The sequence below is a fragment of the Corylus avellana genome, chromosome ca3, assembly GCF_901000735.1.
Source record: "Corylus avellana chromosome ca3, CavTom2PMs-1.0".
In the NCBI taxonomy this organism is placed as follows: domain Eukaryota; kingdom Viridiplantae; phylum Streptophyta; class Magnoliopsida; order Fagales; family Betulaceae; genus Corylus; species Corylus avellana.
Window position 1 is genome coordinate 14,580,707 of NC_081543.1, and position 22,028 is coordinate 14,602,734.

At 39.9% G+C, this 22,028-nt stretch overlaps 1 protein-coding gene across 2 annotated transcripts in view; it reads left to right on the forward strand.

Moving 5' to 3' along the window:
* The window catches only part of LOC132174762 (uncharacterized), a 115,537-nt gene that overhangs the window by 33,290 nt on the left and 60,219 nt on the right, over positions 1 to 22,028 (forward strand). Inside the window, exons 10-29 of one of the 2 annotated variants that reach the window (XM_059586428.1) lie at positions 996 to 1,166; positions 1,942 to 2,034; positions 2,164 to 2,488; positions 2,607 to 2,711; positions 2,792 to 2,887; positions 4,818 to 4,885; positions 6,004 to 6,124; positions 6,206 to 6,415; positions 7,053 to 7,256; positions 7,371 to 7,480; positions 9,369 to 9,465; positions 10,031 to 10,129; positions 11,742 to 11,906; positions 12,032 to 12,106; positions 12,185 to 12,676; positions 12,760 to 13,107; positions 13,214 to 13,345; positions 15,417 to 15,530; positions 15,680 to 15,864; positions 15,992 to 16,100. In XM_059586428.1, coding sequence (XP_059442411.1) covers positions 996 to 1,166; positions 1,942 to 2,034; positions 2,164 to 2,488; positions 2,607 to 2,711; positions 2,792 to 2,887; positions 4,818 to 4,885; positions 6,004 to 6,124; positions 6,206 to 6,415; positions 7,053 to 7,256; positions 7,371 to 7,480; positions 9,369 to 9,465; positions 10,031 to 10,129; positions 11,742 to 11,906; positions 12,032 to 12,106; positions 12,185 to 12,676; positions 12,760 to 13,107; positions 13,214 to 13,345; positions 15,417 to 15,530; positions 15,680 to 15,864; positions 15,992 to 16,100 — 3,319 coding nt within the window. The remainder of the gene's footprint in view (positions 1 to 995; positions 1,167 to 1,941; positions 2,035 to 2,163; positions 2,489 to 2,606; positions 2,712 to 2,791; positions 2,888 to 4,817; positions 4,886 to 6,003; positions 6,125 to 6,205; positions 6,416 to 7,052; positions 7,257 to 7,370; positions 7,481 to 9,368; positions 9,466 to 10,030; positions 10,130 to 11,741; positions 11,907 to 12,031; positions 12,107 to 12,184; positions 12,677 to 12,759; positions 13,108 to 13,213; positions 13,346 to 15,416; positions 15,531 to 15,679; positions 15,865 to 15,991; positions 16,101 to 22,028) is intronic. The other variant, XM_059586429.1, reaches the window with a different exon arrangement.

Consider the following 22,028-nt stretch of genomic DNA (forward strand, 5'->3'; position numbering starts at 1 on the left):
TCATTGTTTGCAATAATATCTGCAAACAAGGCCGATAACTTCCCTTCATACCCATCACTCGAAAGGCCCACAAAATGACTGAACTCCTCTACTAACTACAAAACCCTCTTTGAAGATCGTGACCCCTCCTTCCCCAAAAACTTAGAAGCTGGACAACATAGCAACGGGGTGGGCTCCATCTCTGCGAACAAATCCAACTCCAACCCCTAGTTCACTAGCAGTTTGCTTCTTACTTCTTCATGACATGATTTCCTCCCAAGATATGCATTGTAATGGATCTTCTATTTGAGGGAGATCCTGCCCAATCTACATCAGTAAAACCTTCCATCCGAAGATGTCTATTTTTCCTATACAGTTTACTGAAATCAGGGGCTTTCTTCAAATATCACCACACATTAAAGATCTATAACATAATATATATATATATATATATAAAAGAGAGAGAGAGAGAGAGAGAGAGAGAGACCAAGTCATGGGTATATATATATATAAAAGAGAGAGAGAGAGAGAGAGAGAGACCAAGTCACGGGTATACCCATATATATATATATATTTTTTTTTTATGTCGGGGCACCTCTTCAAGACAGGGCCCTTCGGATCCACCCCTGCAAAGTAAACCCCGGTTCCGTGCACGGGGAAGTTTCCCTACACGGAACTGGTTAAGTCGCTAGCTTTTCCTTAGAGTGTGTGGCCCCAAGGAATTGTTTGTACCCATGAGGTGTTGAACCTTTACCCATATATGATATACTCACATTAATAAAGTCAAAAAAGAAATATCTCGTAAGATGTATCCTTGTTGTCTGGTGGATTGTTTTCTCCCTCTCTCTCTCTCTCTCTCTCTCTCTATTATTATTATTATTTTTTTGGGGTGGGGGGTGGGGGTTGAAGGGGTATTGTTGGAGTAGTGGAGCAATTTTTACTTTTTAATATAGACATGTTTGGAAATGGACTTTGGGTATCTTTTTATATTTTCTAAGAATATTGTGTTGTCACAGCGGTAAATTGTCATGGGAGCAGGTTCTGAGGTCTGCAAGATTGCAGAAGAGATATATATCTATGTATGCTTCACTGCTTAAGTCTGACCTCAGCCGGGCTGTAGTTGATGACAACAAAGAAATTGAGGAATTAGATCGTGGACTTGATATTGAACTCATACTTCAGTGGAGGTATATTTTCTGGCCATAAATGTATCAATGTTATCTTATGATGTTAGTGTATATGTGTAAAAGACTCTTTTTATATGAGATTAAAAGTGTGATAATTTACTGTTATATTACTGGGCCCACCAATAGGTAAGCTTGGCTCAATCCTCTCTAAACTCAAGTGTCTCTTAATCTCCAGTATTAGTACAATAGTACTCAGCCATTGGATCTGGATACCTTTCTAATTAGATTACGAGAAGTGCCATTGCATGCTGATCCCAATTTTTGCTTCTACATAGCAAGCACCATGAATTTCCCTGTTGACAATCCTAATTTGTGGTCTTCATTCCCTTCCTCTTATGTTTATATTTCTTTTCCAGTTAACCTGTATTTTCATATTTCATGTGTGAAAGAAGTAATAGAAAACAAGAATACATACATTGCATACTTCCTATATAGTTACTTCTTTTTTTTTTTTTTTTTAGCAAATAACGTGTGAAATAATACTATTGGTTTTTATATTAGGAGTCAAAGGTAATAGAATACAAGAAGTACATATAAATATGTATGTATGCATCTTTACATTTCATACTTTCTAGGCAGTTTCCTTGACACCATACCATTTCCAAATATCCGCACATCCATACCACATGAATTTATGTGCTTGTGAACAACAAAATACTGATGCATGCATACGTGCATATACTTATTGAATTCAAAACTTTGCCTACAGTACTGTGATTTAATTTGCTAACCTCTGTTTTCAAGTTACCATTTTTTTAATCTTGGTTCCATACAGGATGTTGGCTCACAAGTTTGTGGAGAAAACAATAGAATCGGATGTTAACATGAAGAAACAAAAAGCAAAGAAATCTTGGTGGTCATTAGGATGGTGAGTATTTTTAGCTTGAAACTGGTTTTGTCGATACTTTCCAGTCTTCTTGTCATACTTCCTCGCCTCTTCTTATCTGGTGATGCTTTATAGTATATGGTGATCACCTATATGCATGTACTCTTCCAGGAACAGCCAATCTTTTAAAGATGAAGCTGAATCATTTAAATTCAGTGAGGAAGACTGGGAACAGTTGAATAAAATTATTGGGTATAAGGAAGGTGAAGAAGGGCAGTCATTTATCCTTAATGACAAGTTGGATGCTCTTCATACCTCCTTGGAGGTGCACATGGAACATAATGCTTCAAAGCTTCTTGATGAGGCCCTGGATTGTCTTGCTGAATTATCATGTGAAGGACTTGATTGCTCCATAAAGCTTTATCCAGAGACAAAAGTTTTTGACGTGAAACTAGGGTCATATCGATTGTCATCCCCAAGTGGTCTCCTTGCCGAGGTTTGAATTTCCTCTCTCTTTGTGTACGTTTGAGATTTTTCTAGTTCTACTGAAAAGCTGGTTGCTTAGTTGAACAACAGTAGTGGTGTCACCTGAATCTTCTCCCACCTCCTTGCAGAGTGCTACTACTTATGATTCATTAGTTGGTGTCTTCTGCTATAAGCCATTCAATAGTAAGGTGGACTGGAGCATGGTTGCTAAAGCTTCTCCATGTTACATGACTGTATGCTACTATTCTCTTATTCTCTGATTGTTCTTACCATAAGTTTTTGGTCGTTTTCTGATTACAAGTCTTTTGGCCAGTATCTGAAGGACTCCATTGAACAAATTATCAAATTTTTTGAGAGTAATACTGCTGTTAGTCAGACAATAGCATTGGAAACTGCAGCTGCTGTGCAGGTTTGTTTTATCTTGCTGGAACTTTGATAATATTGTTCGGAGTTACTTCTATGTACTACCCAGGCTAGCTGGAATTGAGCATAATCATAGTTGAAATGCATGGGTTATTCATTTTAGATTTTTTTTTGAGAGTAATTAAATCTCATTAAAAGAATAGAGGGGGTGCAACTCTTAGACACAAGAAGTATACAAGAGAACCCCCTATTCAGGAGAAAAAGATGAACAAAAGTTCAAAAAATCTGAAATACTAGAAAAGAGCAAGCTATAATGTGCTGATATCCAAGTGTATTAAGTGTTGAACATAATCTTTTTCAGCACTACCACCGAAGTCTCTATATCTTCAAAGCTCAGAGCATTCCGCTCTCTCCAAATACACCACATTAAACACAATGGAACCAACCTTCAAACTTCCAAAATGTTACTATGCCCTACCCTAAGCTCCTCAACTCACCAACAACTGTCTCACTCTTTTAGGCACAACCCAATCAACACCAAGCAGGTTGAAAGGTGAGCTCCATAAATCTCTTGCTACTTCAAAATGAATCATAAGGTAATCAATGGACTCCCCAATCTTCTTGCACATACAAAACCACTCCATCACCACAAATTTCTCAAGTTATCCAAAGTCAAGAGTTTCCCTATTGCCGTGGTCCACACAAAAAACGCTACCTCAAAGGAGTATCAACTCTCCAAATACTCTTCCAAGAAAAAGAAGATCCAGTAGTAATGATTAACACTTGAGAATATGACTTCACGTCAAACTTGCGCCTTTTGGGGATTCCAACATATTCTATCCACATCTTCTTGCCTTATTATGAGATAATACATCTCAAAGAAAGAAAAGACCACATCCACCTTCCAATACAGCATGGGTCTAGTCAAAATTACATTCCAATGAATATTCCCATCTCGGAATTGCATATTGTTTACCACCCACGCATCCTTACTTGATGCAATATTGAACAAGTCCGGCGAAGATATCTTCAATGGTTAATCCTTGCACCACACATCATGCCAAAAACTGACCTTTGACCTATTACCCACCACATATCTAGCAAATTTTGAAAAAGTTTCCCAACCCCTTCTTACAAATTTCATACTCCCACTCCAAATGGCCCCAGTACCTTAGAGCATTAACCTTACCTTAAACTATCATATTTAGTCTCTATTAGCAATCTCCATAAAGCCTCCCTCTCCATAGCATATTGCTACAACCATTTTCTCGAAAGAGCTCAATTAAACTGATTTAGATTTGTAACCCCCAAACCACCGATTTCATAACAGTACAAATTCTCGACTAGTTCACTAAATGGAACTTGAACTCTTCCCCAATTCTACCCCATAAAAAACCATATCAAGTTTCTCAAGCCTATTACTCACTAGAATAGGGAAAGAGACAAAAATGTTGGAATTAAGCGGATATGATACATTCAGGGAGCATACCAACAATAATAATATATAGGACCCACTCCACCCTTCTCCAAACACATTGGAATTTTGTTTCCAAAAGGAAAGCATATTGAAAAATCCAGAAGCTTATAATGTAAATACTGGATGACATGGTTGAGGAATTCCAGCAATATATTGGGAATACTCTTGAGTGTTCTGAATACCCTGGATTAATTCTCTTAGCTAGTGCCATTATGTGTACTTAATGAATTTATCATAAGATTTGAGACATACGGAGAGCAGAAAATATTGTTATGATGCCAGGAGGATCAAAACAGCCTGCATGTTCCTTGTTTCACATATAGGTCCAAAATTGGTCTACTTTAGCTGGAGTCTGCACTTGTGTTTGCTGCACCGTCACTTATATTTAGTTTGTCAAAATCCCAAATAAAGTGTAGATGTGCTTATTCTGTTCCCGCAAGTATGGTTTATGCTTCATTTCAACAATGGTGTGCTAATGGTCTCCTTCATTATTTTCTAGATGACAATTGATGGTGTCAAGCGCACTGCTCAGCAACAAGTGAACCGTGCACTGAAGGATCATGCCAGGTGTTTGTTACTTTGTTTTAACTTTTAACTAGTGACCTTGGGAGGAATACATTAGTCATGAAATTTTATTGGTACTAGTGTTACCCTGGGGCTTTTGGACCTAAAATTTGGAATGTTCTATCATCTTATGATCTTTCTTATTGTGTCTTGATCATAATATTTTTTTTGATGAATGTGTCTTGAGATCATTATGGACGGCATTGGCAAGTGATTTAATTGTTAACCACTTGTTGGAGGTTAAACAGATATGAGATAACATTAATTGGTTTGATGTGGACAGCAACTTTAGGGAAAATATTGATGCTCGATAATTTGAGAAAGAGGAATATTATGGTGGTTGAGTGGTGTTGTATGTGCAAGATGAGTGAGGAGTCCATTGATCATTTATTGATTCATTGTGAAGTAACAAAAGAATTATGGAGTTCTATTATTAATCTGTTTGGTGTAGAGTTGGTTATGCCTAAACGGGTGATTGATTTGTTGGTCAGCTGGGGAGGATAGGTTGAGCATGGTACAATTATGGGAGTATGGAGGTTGGCTCCATTGTGCTTAATGTGGTGTTTTTGGCGAGAGAGGAATGCTCAGAGATTTGAAGATATTGAGACTTTGGTGACAGAGTTGGGGAAGATTGTGATTAACACTTTATATACTTGGATATCTGCTCATCATTGTTGCTTCTTTCTAGTTTTGCAGATTTTTTGAGCTTTTATTCTTCTTATTTTCAGATTAGGGGTTTTCTTGTATACTCTTTGTGTACTAAGGTTGTGCCCCTTTGTGCGTTTTTATTGATAATGAAACTATTTATCAAAAAAAAAAAAAATTGGTTTGATGTTATCTTAGCAAACTTGATTGTTTATAGATTACAGACCTTTTACGGAGTTGGAAGCATACATGTAGATGTTGTTGAATAGTTTTTTATTTTTTTTGGTTGTTGAATAGTAGTTTGTTTCTTTTTCCTGTACTTTCCTTTTCTTCTTTGGTGTTCGTTTTTGGCCTTCTTGAATTTTCATGTTATTCATTTTCCCAAATAATGCGTGTATATCATGGTTGGTGCAAGTTGACGGCAATTTTTGGCATGCTGTATTTATTTAACACATTTGATATTTATCTGCTGGAAGGTTTTTGTTGGACTTGGATATTGCGGCTCCCAAAATTACCATTCCTACTGATTTTCGTCCTGACAATTCTCATTCAACAAAACTTCTTCTTGATTTGGGAAATTTGTTGATTCGTACACAGGTTAATACGCAATACTGATTCTTAATTATTTCTGTTTGAATCAGTTAAGCTGAAATTTATATAGAGTTTGTGAAATGTAAGCAGGATAACCATGAAGGTGGATCACCTGAGAAGGTCGATATGTATTTGCAGTTTGATTTGGTTTTGAGTGATGTATCTGCCTTTTTGGTTGATGGTGACTACCATTGGAGCCAAAATCCTTCCAACAAGAATGATGTTTCTGCAGACATAAGTGGTGTTAGTTTCTTGCCCATTATTGATAAGTGTGGGGTAATTTTGAAGCTTCAACAGGTAATACTCAGTAGTTTCTTTATAGTTGTGGTTTTGTTATCCCAAAAACTTAAGCGGATAGGAAAGAATGAATTTAATCATTTAATTAAAATTCTAATATTTCCCCTCACGTGTGGTTTGAACTTTCTCTCACCTAACAAGTGAGCCCAACACAGAATATTTAGACTACAATGAGGGGTAAATTATGGAGCCAATGTTAAATCACCACTTATCTAAAAATCTTAAGCTAATAGAAAATAGTGGATTTAATAACTTAAGGACACAAATTTCCTTCAAACTAGTTTGGAGAAAATTGCTCTAATCTATTTCAATAAGTGAAAGTGTCATTCAACATCATTGGGTTTCTCAAAATTTAATGTTTAGGTTCCTAGATTAGTAGAATGACAATAAATGCCTCTTAAAAATATTTAAAAAAAATATGTGAGAGATGACACTTGTCACTTATTGAAGCAAGTTGAAGGAAATTTTCTCCAAACTGGTTTGGAGGAAATTTCTGTCCATAATTTAATTAATATTTTTATATATGAATTGATATTACCTATTAAAAAAAAAAAAAAAAATTAATATTTTAACATTCATTTTGTAATGTTTTGTTGAGATGTCATGCTATTGAAAATTACTTTCTTTTGATGTCAAGATTCGAGTAGATAGCCCATCCTATCCCTCAACAAGACTTGCTGTACGGCTGCCATCATTGGGGTTTCACTTTTCTCCAGCTCGGTATCATCGATTGATGCAAGTAGTGAAGATCTTTCAGGGGAAGGATGGCGAGGACTCGGATTTCCTACACCCTTGGCATCAAGCTGACTTTGAAGGGTGGTTGTCCCTTCTTACTTGGAAGGTATCTCCCCCCCTCCCCTCCTCCAAGAAACCCTTTCCCTGAGTAGTTTGGTATCTTAACATGGTGCTATCCTCTAACATTGCCTCATTTTTCTCTTCCATTTTAATGTGATAGGGTGTGGGAAATAGGGAAGCTGTATGGCAGCGGCGATACTTATGCTTAGTTGGGCCTTTCCTCTATGTACTCGAGAGCCCTGTCTCTAAGTCTTATAAGCAGTGTATCAGGTTCAGTTGCCAACTTTCCCTAATTGAATGATGATTGGCATGACCATATCATATCTTAACATAAATTTGAGATATCAGAAAAAGATGGAAACATGGCATAACACAATGGAAACCTTGGAGTGAAAGAAGCTACTCCAAGTGAAAAGCTTGTGATTCTTTATGGAATTTTCTTTTAGCATACTAGAAATGCCTTCTGCCAAAAACCATTCAGAGACCTAGAACAACAAGAGCTGGTGAAAGGAGGAAAGCAATAAGGTGTATGCACTTAATATTTTGGCCAGATCTCCAAGTAAAAAGCATGTGATTCTTTTCATAATTTCTTTTAAAACTAGCTTGGAAACATGGAGCAAGAAGTTCTACACGTTTTTTTTTGATAAGTAATGATGATATATAAAAAGAGCGCAGAGAGGCGCAACCCACATACACGGGAAGTATACACAGAGAGCGCCTAAGAGGGAGAAAAATGAAAAAGAAACTCAGAGAAACTAATCACTAAAGGAGTAAGCCAAGCGGCCGTCCAAGAGTAAAGAGTAAAGAAGAAAAAATGAGTCAATTCCTCTATGGTCCTAGTGGAATTATCAAAACATCTAGCATTTCTTTCATTCCAAATACACCACATAAGACATAGAGGAATCATCTTCCAAATAGTAAAGAAGAAAAGAAGAAAAAGAAACTCAGAGAAACTAATCACTAAAGGAGTAAGCCAAGCGGCCGTCCAAGAGTAAAGAGTAAAGAAGAAAAAATGAGTCAATTCCTCTATGGTCCTAGTGGAATTATCAAAACATCTAGCATTTCTTTCATTCCAAATACACCACATAAGACATAGAGGAATCATCTTCCACACCACCGCGCTTCGAGCTCGTCCTCCCGCCCACCAACTAGCAAACAAGTCCCTCACCCGGCAAGGCATGACCCAATGCAACCCAAACCTCTGAAAAATCATGTGCCAAAGAGCACTTGCAAGCTCACAGTGAAGAAGAAGATGATCGACTGACTCTCCGTTCTTCTTACACATACAACACCACTCCACTACCACTATGTTCCTCTTGCGCAACGTATCATGAGTCAATATTTTCCCTAGGGCTGCAGTCCACCCGAAAAAAGCCACCCGCTGAGGTGCCTTAGTACGCCAGATGCTCTTCCAAGGAAACTCCTGTTGACTAGAAAAGGACAAGGCCTTGTAGAACGACTTAACCTCAAACTTGCCCTGCTTGGACGAAGACCAGCAAATACGATCTACACTGCCTAAAGAAACCTTGCAAGAATACAACCGCTCAAAGAAAGGAGAAACCAAATCCACCTCCCAATCTTGGACCGATCGTATGAAAATGACATTTCACTCAACAACCCCATTCCTCCCAATAAAATTATCCTTCACCCAAGCATCTTTGTGTCTGGCGATATTGAATAAGGACGGGAAAGCTTGCTTCAAAGAATTGAGCTAAGTTGGTCACTATAAAATTGATATGCACCGATATTCTTATTATTCCATAGTTAAAGAACAGTTAGAATATTGTGATAGAGTTATTAAGCATGTATTGTATAGTTGTGCAGATATTGACACTTTTGTTTGGCTTATCCTTCTTTTTTTGTTTTTCCTCCAAGGTTTCTTACTGAGTTGCAGTGCAACTCTTCTTGTTTGTCCATTTTTCAGATGTTCTGTGTGCACATAAAATGCGTTTACTTTTTCTTAAAAAAAAAAAAAAAAAGAATCCTAACTTGCCTCTTGGGGAAGGTTACAGTCTTGATAGAGCCCCCATCAAGTTTTTTTTCTTCAAAATTTTGTCTATTAACTAGTCATTTGTATTTAAATTTTACTCAAAAAGTTTGTTTATCTACCCATCCATGTTTGATCTAATTAATATCTCTATTGATATGCTTATTGTAGTTTACGAGGAAAACAGATATATCAAGTTCCACCTGAGTTTGTTGGTGATGCAGAACATGTTGTGGCTATTTGTAATACAGCACGATCCAACAGCAAGGTTGTAGCTATGTCTTTGGAAACGAGAACTAAGAGAATTTAATTACTATATCTACACCATCAAAATTACTATATCTGTTTTTTTTTTTTTTTTTTTTTTCACAAATAGTATAGTTGTCCATTTCATTTTGATAGAATCGTGAATATTAGTTCTTATTGAAATATATATAAAATATAAAATAATAAAATATGAAAGAGAAAGAAAAGAGAGCAAAAGCAGAGAGAGAGATGTAGTCCCTTCTTATTGAAATATATATAAAATATAAAATAATAAAATATGAAAGAGAAAGAAAAGAGAGCAAAAGCAGAGAGAGAGAGAGACGTATGGACTACATCTTTACTATATTGAATTGTGTTAAACAATATTGCATAGGTCTCTATTTATAGAGAGACAATGAGTAGTGAGCAAGAAACCCAAATAAACCCTAAAATACATAGGGAAATAAATCCTACAATATTCTAAGGAAATAAGGGAAATATAACATATTCTAACAAAGGAAATAATATATTCTAAATATTCTTATAAGATATTCTAACATTTCTTATCAATTCTCATTTGGATCTAGGTTGTGGAGGATGCAAATGCATTAATATTCCAATGTGAGTCTGATGATTCAAGGAAATCTTGGCAAAGCCGCTTGCAGGGGGCTATTTATCGTGCATCGGTAAATCATTTGTTTAGTTCAATTTATCTGAATTGATATTCTATGTTGAATGATTTGTTGTAATTGTTGTTCAACCTATCATAATTATGAGAGGAATATGCTTCTCTTGTTTGGGCTTGCATTGTCTCTTAGGGTAGTAGGATTAGTTATAAGGAATTTGTTTTTCATTTGGTTGCTATGCTTTTTGTTAGTTAGAGCCTGTTTGAGATTGCTTTGTGAAGTAGAGTTTTTAAAGTCAAAAAGAGCTTTTTAGAAAAAGCTTCAATTTTAAGCTTTTCCCAATAGTGTGTTTTGGCCATTTTTAGAGTAAAAAAGTACTTTTGAAATTTTTAACAAAACATGCAAGCTTTTTGTTTAACACAGCTTTCTAGTTACTAAACATACGTTTTAATCTCTCTAACGCAATCCCAAACAGGCTCTTAATCTCGCTTAGCGGGTTTTCCTTTACTTCATTTTCTTGTTAAAATTTAAGCTCTTCAATAGATCATAAAGTTTTGTTAGTTTAAAGTTTTGTTTTGCTTTAGGATTACCCAAGCACTGTGCTCTGGGAAGTTCTAGAAACTTGCCCATTTTTAATGGTTTCTGTCTACTAGTTCTATTTTTCGTATCACTATATGCTGCGGGCATTTATGCTTAAGCAACATCTATATATTTTTGATCTAAAAATCATGTAAAGATTTACTTTTTGTTATCACTCTAAAATGACTAGTCAATTCGAAGTTCTCTAGAATCAGGCCCAGTCTCACCTAGAGCAATGTGAGACTTAGCACTCTTGAGTGTCTTTATAATTGACCCACTCTATGTGGGCTATTCATCTTCTCAATGTGGTATATGGATGTTACACATCATGGTTGTATGAAATTTGAACTTCAAGTTCTTAAACTGTTTCCTTTCTTCTTTTTTTGTGATCTCCATGTAGTGTACTTCTTATTGTTTGTGATCTGCTGCAATGGTTTTATATGGAAAGTCAGAGGGCTTCATTGTTAATTCCATTGCAGATAGCACCCCTCTATTTTTACGAACATTCTATGATAACTGTAAGAATCTCTATGATTATAACTATTATAACTGTGGTGACCTTTATTATTACTACTATGATAGGGGTGCTACCCATAATCTGGCATTATGACCAACTTCAGAATTCAATGCTAATTTCATTGAAGATAGTACCCCTATATTATTACAAACATTATTATGATAATTCTACTAATCTCTATTACTCTTACTACTACAACTGTGGTATTCTCTTTTACTTGTATTAGTAACTTCTTATTAGTTATTTGGTTTTGGATCCATTGAAAAGTGTAGGGGCTAATTTTCCCATATGATTGAAGAACTGGAGGGAAACAGGCAAGAATATAGAAAGAGTCAACTACCTCCCCTGTTCAAATTTTTTCAATGCGCTAATACCACAAGCATTGCAAGCACCTGAATCTGTTGTATATTACCTCTAAGGATAATACTAGTTGATTTGCTTTTACACTGCAGTCCTGTAGAACAAGGAGTACTGCTGCAAAATAGAACTTTTTGTTCAAGTCAGTCCCTGCCTTTGGCCAGACTATGTCTTTAGCTACAAAAAAAGTAAGAGGGATTTTCTAAAATTTCTATGCAGGGTACTGCTCCAATCACTAGCTTGTCGGAAACTTCATCAGACCCGGAGAACTCAGAAGCGGAACTTAATGACAAACATGATGTAATTGAGATAATGAATTTGGAGAGGCTATTTGTTACTGGTGTTCTTGATGAACTAAAGGTTTGCTTCAGTTATAGTAAGCAGGTATGTCTAGGCTATTTTTACCATATGAAGTTGCCTTGTGATGGAAGTACTCAGAGTTCTGAGAGATCTTTTGCTTCTTCCCTTTATTTTTTTCTTTATTTTTTTTTTAAAATTTTTTCTTTTAGCATGGCCAAAGCTTCATGAATGTGCTTCTTGCTGAAGAGACTCGTCTATTTGAATTTCGGGCGATAGGTGGTCAGGTAATATAGATGTGGAGCCAGTTTATTTATGCAGGTTTTCGTTTTTTAACCATTGAGGTTTTTTATCGGTACAAACAGGTTGAGCTTCTGATCATAGAGAAGGATATGTTCATCGGGACTGTGCTGAAATCTTTGGAGATTGAAGATTTAGTTTGCCGTAACAGAGTGTCTCGTCCTTGTTTTCTGGCGAGGTCATTCATTGGGAGTGCAGACGCAAATTCATCCTTCTATGATGTTAAGGATCAGAACTTTGACGGCAATGACAGAACTCCAAGTGAAGGAGATGATAAATTCTATGAGGCACCGGAAAATTTGATTGATTCTGTTCACTATCCAATGCAGTCACCAAGAAACAAATCTGAGTATCCAGGCTCCCAAAATTTGCACCGATCTGAAATTTTATCATTGAAGCCCCCAAGTTTTAGCCGTATTGCTGGTTTACTCCCTACCGATGCATTTCAAACTAGGAGGCAGGACATTGAATTAACTGATACATTGGATAGTTTTGTGAAAGCTCAAATAATTATTTATGACCAGAACTCTCCTCGATATAGTAATATAGATAATCAGGTGGGTATTTTGTGTGTTTAATTTTCTGCCTACAGTCTGTTATTTGATTGTTAATTTGACTAGATTATAAAATTAATTTTCAGATCAGAGTGACCCTGGCTACCTTGTCATTTTTCTGTCGTCGAACAACAGTTGTTGCCATTATGGAATTTGTTAATGCTATTAACATTGAGGATGAAAGTTGTGAATCTTTCTCCGACAGTTCTTCCGCAGCCATCATGAAACAAGATGTTGTCAGGGAAGATGTGGTTGATGATAAATATTCAGTGACAGTTGAGGAGCCTGTAATTAAAGGTTTGCTAGGAAAAGGGAAATCCAGAATCATGTTCAATTTAACACTACATATGTCACGTGCTCAAATTTTGTTGATGAATGAAGATGAAACGAAGTTATCCAGTCTGTCACAAGATAATTTGCTGATGGATATTAAGGTTTGCTTGAGCTTTGCCCAACCTTGAGACTCCAAAGTTTGTTTATCTTTCTGTAGTTTTAAACTCTTAATTTTTCATGCTTATTACATGTTTTTCTGGTTTTAAGGTGTTCCCATCATCTTTTAGCATTAAAGCAGCCCTTGGAAATCTGAGAATGAGTGATGATAGTCTTCCAAGCAGCCATATGTATTTCTGGGCCTGTGATATGAGAAATCCTGGGGGCAGTTCATTTGTTGAGGTACTCTCTCTCTCTCTCTTGCTTGGGTTTTTTTTTTCTTTTTTTTTTTAATTTAAAAAATCATTTGCCGGGATAAGTACATATTTGGACCCTTTTTTTGTCCTATATCTGCTGGTATTATCTAATTATCGTTATTTTCCTTAGAAATATACGGATGTGTCTCCAACATGTAGTGGGGGCATGTTGCATGTATGTCCTGTGTCTGTGTTTGATGCACGTCAAACACTTGACACCCATTTGCAATTCATACATAGGAAACTTTATAAGTATGGAACATTGTTTGTTAGGGTCTAATTTTTCTTTCTTTATTTTAAAATGAGAAGACTGGAGACACTAGTTTTACCTAAGCCTTTGAAGTTTTACAATCGCAAGTCCAAGGCCAAGTGGGCTTCGAAGTTGGACGCTGGCCTTCTAGTGGGAGAGAGTTTCCTGGGTCTCAATGCCCTGCCTGATTTTCTGCCTTGGGGCAGCCGCAAGTTCTCCGAGTTTCCTGGGTTTTGTTTGGCGGTGCAGCCTTTTAGCTCGTAGGAGGTTATGCCGGGGGAGGTTTTGGTCCTGGTAGTTGGGTCTGTCCTGGCGAGGTTATTGATGCCCCCAAGGCCAGTGTTAACATTGGTAGCTCGGTGCTTCCCCCAGGTTGTGCCGGGTATGTTTTTAGATATCTTTCAGCATCCTTCCTCCTCTTTGGGTGTCTTTCGGTGGCCTCCGTCCCACATGGTGGCTTCTCTCCATTGCCTTTGTCCCTTGATACATCTTCGGTTGAAGCTGACATCTTTCTTCCAACCGAGTATTCAGTTTTGGGTGAGTCTTTGAAGGGGGTTGTTGAGGAAGAGGGAGAGTTAGGGTTGGTTAGGGCAGGTGATGCTAAGAATGGAGAGGGGCTGATTTTGGATACTCCGAAGTAGTGCAAAATGCAAAGGGGATCTATCCCATTTTGGGGATTTCATGTGGTGGAGATGAAAATGAGCTTTTGGGTCTTCTGGCAATTCTTGAAGAGGAACAACAGGCTTTGGTTTCTTCCTTTAAACCGAAAGGTAGGAGGGAGCTTAAAAACTTGGAGTGTTCCATTAATTTTGATGCTAGAGGTTTTTCAATCTGATATATTGTTTTCACCATTATATGCCCCGGGCAAAAAGTCTACAATACGGATGCGCTCTCTCTCGTAGAAGGGAGCGCGTGAGGTGAGTGACGGTGCGCGAGTAGGTGCGGGGTGGTTTCCCTACCCGACTCTTGAATGGTAGTAGTCGTACGGGAAGATGAATGGGGTACCTGGGTTTCTTTTACGTGGAAAAGAAGTCATTTGAGTTCAGGTCAGATATGCGAGGGGGTGTTCGCTTGGCGGAAATAAGTAAAGGTGTTTCTCGGTCGGTGATTATGGCATGGCCGACAGTGTTCTAGTTCTTATTGTCATGGGATAACTTAACACAAAATGCTAAGACACATGAGAATTGGAGGACCTGGTGGGTAAGGGGCAGGAGCAGGAGGCCGAGCAGAGGATTCTGGCACAGGCCATCACGCAATCTCAAAATACATTGGGCGGTGATCAACCCGCCGGCGACCATGTTGCGGGGAAGGGAGAGGAGACGCTCATTCAGTAAGGTGCGGAAGACACGCTGCCTGGAACTGCGCCCGTGGATCACGCTGGAAATAATGGGGAGATATTATTGCAGCTCATTACGGAAGGAAATGTTATGGCAATTCGTAATATGCTGATTGTGTTTAAGGAGGAGATAAATAGTTGTCTGGAGAAGCTTGAAGTGGGCCGGGTCTCTTCTAGGGCTGGACCGAAAATGGGCCAAGAGAATAACAAAATGACAAACCAACGGGCAAAATCTTGGGCTCACGTTGGGCGGCCCAAGATTGGATCTTTTTGTGAGCGGCCCAAAGATGCTATGTGGCTTTGGTATATATTGTAAATCATGTGAAAGATTTTGTGATGCTATATTTGGCAACTTTCTGCAATCTTCCTTTTTTTTTTTTTCCTTGTTGCTGTTATATTTTGTTTGAATAATGTAAATAGTTTTTGGGATATTGTGGGTTGTATTACAAATATTTGCTCGTGATCATGCAGTTGGTTTTTACTTCATACAATGTCGATGATGAAGACTATGAAGGTTATGAGTATAGCCTTTCTGGTCAACTTTCTGAAGTACGAGTCGTTTACTTGAATCGATTTTTCCAGGAGGTAATTTACGTCTAGATTCATTCATCGTGTATTTAAATTTTATTCAGTTTACTTGAATCGATTTTTCCAGGAGGTAATTTATGTTTAGATTCATTCATCGTGTATTTAAATTTTATTCAAATTCTTATATATATGTAAATGATATCTAGGTGGTTAGTTATTTTATGGGTCTTGTTCCGAACAATTCAAAAGCTGTTGTCAAATTAAAGGATCAAGTAACAAATTCAGAGAAGTGGTTTACAACTAGTGAAATTGAAGGATCACCTGCTGTAAAGTTGGATCTTTCTCTTAGGAAGCCTATTATAGTAATGCCTCGGAGGACAGACAGCCTTGAGTAAGTTTATTTTGGGTTTGTACTATTTAATGCATTCTAGTTTTTGTGTGATTAAGTTCCTTGTCTTTGTGGGTTCCTGGCTCTGACATGACATCTAATACAAGTGTTTGACTTCCCTATTTTACAGTTACTTGAAGCTTGACATTGTTCACATAACTGTCAAGAACAAATTTCAATGGTTTTGTGGACATAAAAGTGAAATGAATGCTGTGCATTTGGAAATATTAACAGTTCAGGTTAGATTTATTGCATTTATAGTTAAACTGAGTTAGTGGTTTCAACAAAAAGGGGTCGCGCATGGTTTGCTCCCATTTATTGTTTGTTTTATGATGTAATCAGTATATAATCTATTGTTTGATGAGGGTTTAATTGTTGGAATTAATTAGGCTTTCATATGTTTTTATCTCTTCAACATTCTATTTGCAACTGGCATAATATTAAGTTGCGAGTTCTTGTTGGTTTACACCCAGATATTAAAGATTTTTTATCTTTACTTACTAATGCTGCAAAGTACAGAAGGGGCTTCAGGAGTGAGGATTTTTGATCAAGGAAGGGGCTTCAGGAGTGAGGATTTTTGAGAGAAGCTCGAGAATTAAAAGGTCCATCTTTCTTAAAAAGGATGAACTAGCATGGATGGTGAGAATAATGGGTGATCTGGTGGCAGTGGATAGTTCTGAAGTTTTCTGGGATCAATCCAGAGCTGGATACCCCAGAATTATTGCCCAGAAGTGCTCTAATAGACATGGCTATTTCCTGACAGTGGAGGAATTCGATGGAAGAAGAAGATGCGGCTCGATCATCATCCCTGAAGGTCGTCGTGGTTTTGGGTGGGATCGCTTCGTTAAAGAATTGCAAGTAGCTAATTCTGCACTGCGTGATCTTCGAGGAATCAGTGAGCGTAGAGAGGTTAGGGGAGATAAGGGAGAAAAGGAGGCGAAGAAACAGATTAGCTACGCGGAGGTAGTGCGATTGTCGACGAAGGCAACCCAGAAAGATTGTGAAGTCTGGCAAGAACCAGGTCGGCGAAGATATATCAACAACACCTTAGGTCCGAAGAAGTTCCAAGGCCCAACGATGGCTCAGGGAGTTCCGGGAGGGTTTCCAAAGGAATCTGTGATGGTTCCGATGAAATCGTCCTGGCCGGCGAAAGATGCTCGAGGTCCGGCAGAGCCTCGCGTGAACAATACGTTATCTGGAGGCTGCGTGGAGTTGATGAGAAGAGGTCCGGCGAGTGGGTCAGCAAGGTCGGCAGCGCAGACTGTGCAGTTGTCAGTATCTGATAGCGTAAAGGGAAGGGAAGGGATGCGGTACCATGCTGGGCAGACCTACGCTGAGCTAGGCATTGAGCTCCTCAACGTGAAGGAGACGTTGAGAAGTCTGAAGAGAGAATGTGACGTGGGAATGTATAAGATTGACAGGGCGATTAATCAGATGAAGTTTAGTGGGCTTGGGCCGGGAAAGGAGGTAGCCGTAGGTCAGGGAAAGGCTGTATGGAAAGAGAAGGAGAAAACTGGGCCGGGAGGAAAACCAAAGAAGACCAACAGCAGGCTGAAGTTGAAGAAGAAGGTGATGTTTAAGCCAAGAGGTGTCGTGGGCTCTGGTGTGGGCTGCAGTCTTAGCCCATCTCAACTTCATTCTCAAGTTGGGCTGGTGATGCCGGAGGCCTCTGGGAAAGTCGCGACTGGTTCGCGAGTCATCACACCCTCACCGGCATGCTCATTGCTTGCCGGCAGAGAGCTAAAAGGGGAAGGAGGGGTTGGGTCGGCGGCGGAAAGGACTCCCAGGTTGTCTGTCGGCACCTCCGATGAGAAGTCAGTTCAAAAAAGCACCGCATGCCCGGCAGAGAGCTAAAAGGGGAAGGAGGGGTTGGGTCGGCGGCGGAAAGGACTCCCAGGTTGTCTGTCGGCACCTCCGATGAGAAGTCAGTTCAAAAAAGCACCGCATGCCCGGCAGAGGAGTCTCAGCCCACTGGTAACGGACTAGCTCTTATGACCTATAGGAGGAGGAAGGCCGGGATGCAGAGAAGGGACGAAACATGGAGGGGTTCACTAGAAGCCTCGACATCGACGTCTGGGCAGTCGAAAGGGCTACTGGGACCAACGCCGGAAAAGTCTCGAAGTGTGCCGGAGACGTTGATTTCACCGGAGGAGCAACAGATGGCGCCGGAGAGAGCTATGGAGACCGGCGAGGCTGGGGAGGGGTCGTTTCTGGCCACACGTCAGCTTCTGAGGGGGAGTCCCTCTCGCCGGAAGTCTGGTTTGGCCGTGGGGGAGTGGGCTCAGCAAACTTGTCGGGGGGAGGTCAGGAATTTGGGTCGTCTGGTTCAATTTGGGCAGGGAAGGGGGGACCCAACACCGGATTTGCAGTTTACTGGGTCTGATTTAGGATTGGATGGGGATACAGTGGCTGAAACAGCAGTCTTGGAGGATTTAGGGGCAGACACGATATCATCCAGCTGGGTAGTTGGAAACTGCCTCAAGTTTTGCCCACAAGTTGGAGTTTCTGATGAGGGGAAAAAGGAGGAACTGGAAGCTTTATTCAATGCTATTGAAGCTTCTAGAAGGCAGTACGATTTGGAGTTGGGAGGTGGTTCTGCAGGTGTTACTGCACTCAAAGGACTCGAAGAAATTGAGGAAAGTGAGAGGGTTACTTTGGTGGATCATGAAGCTTAATATTGTAGTATGGAATGTGAGAGGGTTGAATGCCCTAAAAAAAGGCTGCGCATTAGGGGTCTTTTGAAAGAATGGAAGGTTGATGTAGTGTGTTTGATTGAGACGAAGATGGAGACTATCTCCAAAGGAGTGATACATAGTCTTTGGGGAGGTCAACATGTGGGGTGGAAGGTTAAAGGCTCTAATGGTTTGTCGGGGGGGGATGTTAATGATGTGGGATAGGAGGGTAGTGGAGTGTAAGGAGGAGAGTGTGGGACATTTCTCTTTGGCTTGCTCTTTTCAAAATGTAGAGGATAAATGGGTGTGGGCGTTTGGGGGAGTGTATGGACCGAATGAGGATATGGAGAGAAGGGCACTTTGGGAAGAGTTGGCTGGTTTGATTGAGATGTGGGAGGTTCCTTGGTGTTTGGGTGGGGATTTCAACATTGTACGCTTTCCTAGTGAGCGATCCAATGATTCTTATTACTCCTCGGGCATGATGGATTTTTCGGACTTCATTTCTGAGAATAATCTGGTGGATATTCCGATGAGGGGGGGTCAATTTACTTGGTCTAATAATCAAGAAAATGAGAGTTGGTCGAGGATTGACCGGTTCTTGTTTTCTTCGGATTGGGAAGATCACTACCCCGCAGTTTCTCAAAGAAGACTTCAACGTCTGCTCTCGGATCATTTCCCTTTATTACTGGATTGTGGGACTCCTTGTGGAGGTAAGAAGGGTTTTAAATTCGAAAATATGTGGCTTAAGGCAGAGGGTTTTGTTGATAAGGTTGCGTCTTGGTGGGGGCCATATTCGTTTGAGGGTTTACCTAGCTTTGTGCTCGCTAGTAAATTAAAATCCCTTAAAGTGGACTTGAAAAAATGGAATGAGGAGGTCTTTGGGGATATTGGGAGGAAAAAAAAGGAGTTATTGGGAGATATCCAGAAGTTGGATGAGTTGGCAGAATCAAGAGGGCTAGATCAAGAGGAGAAAATCCGGAAGACGGACAAGTTGAAAGATTTGGAGAATACTTTGTTGTGTGAAGAAATTCATTGGCGCCAGAAATCGAGAGCGTTGTGGCTCAAGGAGGGGGGATCGGAATACTCGCTTTTTCCACAAGATGGCTAACTCTCACCGAAGGTACAACCGGGTGGAAGTGCTTCGCATTAATGGCATCTTATCTGGTGATCCAGTGGAGATAAAAGATCACATAGTGCAATATTATCAAAGTCTTTATTCGGAGCAAAGCTCTTGGCGCCCTAGAATGGATAACCAGCCATTTTTGTCCATAGAGGAGGAGGACACTAGGTGGTTAGAAAGAGACTTTGAGGAAAAGGAGGTTTGGGAGGTGGTAAAAGGTATGGATGGTGATAAGGCTCTGGGTCCAGATGGCTTTTCCATGGCTTTTTTTCAAGCTTGCTGGAGTATTATTAAGCAAGATGTCATGGCGGTTTTTGCAGAGTTCCATCGCAGGCGTCAATTGGTGAAGAGCTTGAATGCAACCTTTATTTCCCTGATTCCAAAGAAGGCAGATGCGGTGGAGATGAAGGACTTTCGGCCTATTAGTCTGGTGGGAGGGGTGTATAAAATTGTGTCGAAGGTTCTTGCTAGTAGGATGAAAACTGTGTTGGGTAAGGTCATTTCCTATTCTCAAAATGCTTTTATTGGGGGCCGGCAAATCCTAGATTCCGTTCTTATTGCAAATGAATGTGTGGATAGTCGCATGAAATCAGGGGTGCCAGGTGTCCTTTGTAAATTGGATTTGGAAAAGGCCTATGACCATGTAAATTGGGACTTTGTCTTGTATTTGCTGCATAGATGTGGTTTTGGGGAAAGGTGGAGGGATTGGATAGAATGGTGTATTAAGACGGTAAGATTCTCCATTCTTGTGAATGGTTCTCCGGAAGGTTTCTTTAACAGTTCAAGGGGAATCAGGCAAGGGGATCCTCTCTCACCGTTATTGTTTGTGCTTGTTATGGAGGCTTTGAGTAAGATGGTGAATGCGACGGTTGACCAAGGCCTTTTGACTGGATTTTCGGTGGGCAATAGGGTCTTGTCGGAGTTGATGATTTCTCACTCCTTATTTGCGGATGATACTTTGATTTTTTGTGAAGATTCCATCGAGCAAATCCGGTATGTTCGTCTCATTCTCTTATGTTTTGAAGCTGTTTCGGGTTTGAGAGTGAATTTTGGAAAATCGAAGATTGTGGCTATTGGTGAGGTGGAGAATATTGGGGGATTAGCTAACATTCTTGGATGTAGTGTTGCCGATTTGCCTATGAAGTATTTGGGCCTCCCTCTGGGGGCGTCTTATAAGGATACGGTTATGTGGAATGAAGTGATTGAAAAGATGGAGCGTCAGATGGCAGGTTGGAAGAGAATGTACCTCTCTAAAGGAGGTCGTTTAACCCTCATTAAGAGCACTTTGGTTAACCTCCCGACTTACTTTTTATCTCTATTTCCGATTCCTGCTAGTGTAGCCAAAAGGATTGAGAAAGTCCAGAGAGATTTCTTGTGGGGAGGAATGGGGGATGAGCCCAAGTTGCATCTAGTAAGTTGGGACCAAGTTTGTACCCCTATTCGTTATGGTGGGCTTGGTATTCGGAAGATGCATCAGTTTAACCAAGCTCTCTTGGGGAAATGGCTTTGGAGATATGCAAATGAGAACGAGGCGCTTTGGTGTAAGTTGATCAAAGCTAAGTATGAAGATCAAGAAGGTGGGTGGTGCACGAAGGAGGTTTCGGGCTCTCATGGTGTGGGGCTTTGGAAGCATATTCGGAAAGGATGGAATTTCTTTGCCAAAAGTACTCGGTTTGAGGTGGGGGAGGGTTCAAAAGTCCGTTTTTGGCATGATATTTGGTGTGGGGACAATTCTTTAAAGCAAGATTTTCCATCCTTATACAGTATCGCCAGAAACAAAGAAGCTTGGGTGAAGGATAACTTTTTTGGAAGGAATGGGGTTGTTGAGTGGAATGTCATTTTCATACGATCGGTACAAGATTGGGAGATGGATTTGGTTTCTCCTTTTTTTGATCGGTTGTATTCTTGCAAGGTTTCCCTAGGCAACGTAGATCGTATTTGCTGGGCGCCGTCCAAGAAGGGCAAGTTTGAGGTGAAATCGTTCTATAAGACCTTGGCCATTTCTAACCAAGAGGAGTTTCCTTGGAAGAGCATATGGGGTACTAAGGCGCCTCAGCGGGTGGCTTTTTTTGGGTGGATAGCAGCCTTAGGCAAAATTTTGACTCATGATATGCTTCGTAGGAGGAACATAGTGGTTGTGGAGTGGTGTTGTATGTGCAAGAAGACCGGAGAGTCAGCCGATCATCTTCTTCTCCACTGTGAGCTTGCAAGTGCTCTTTGGCACATGATTTTTCAGCGGTTCGGGTTGCTTTGGGTCATGCCTAGCCGGGTGAGGGCCTTTTTTGCTAGTTGGTGGTCGGGAGGTCGCTCTCGAAGCGCGGTTGTTTGGAAGATGATCCCTCTGTGTCTTATGTGGTGTATTTGGAATGAACGAA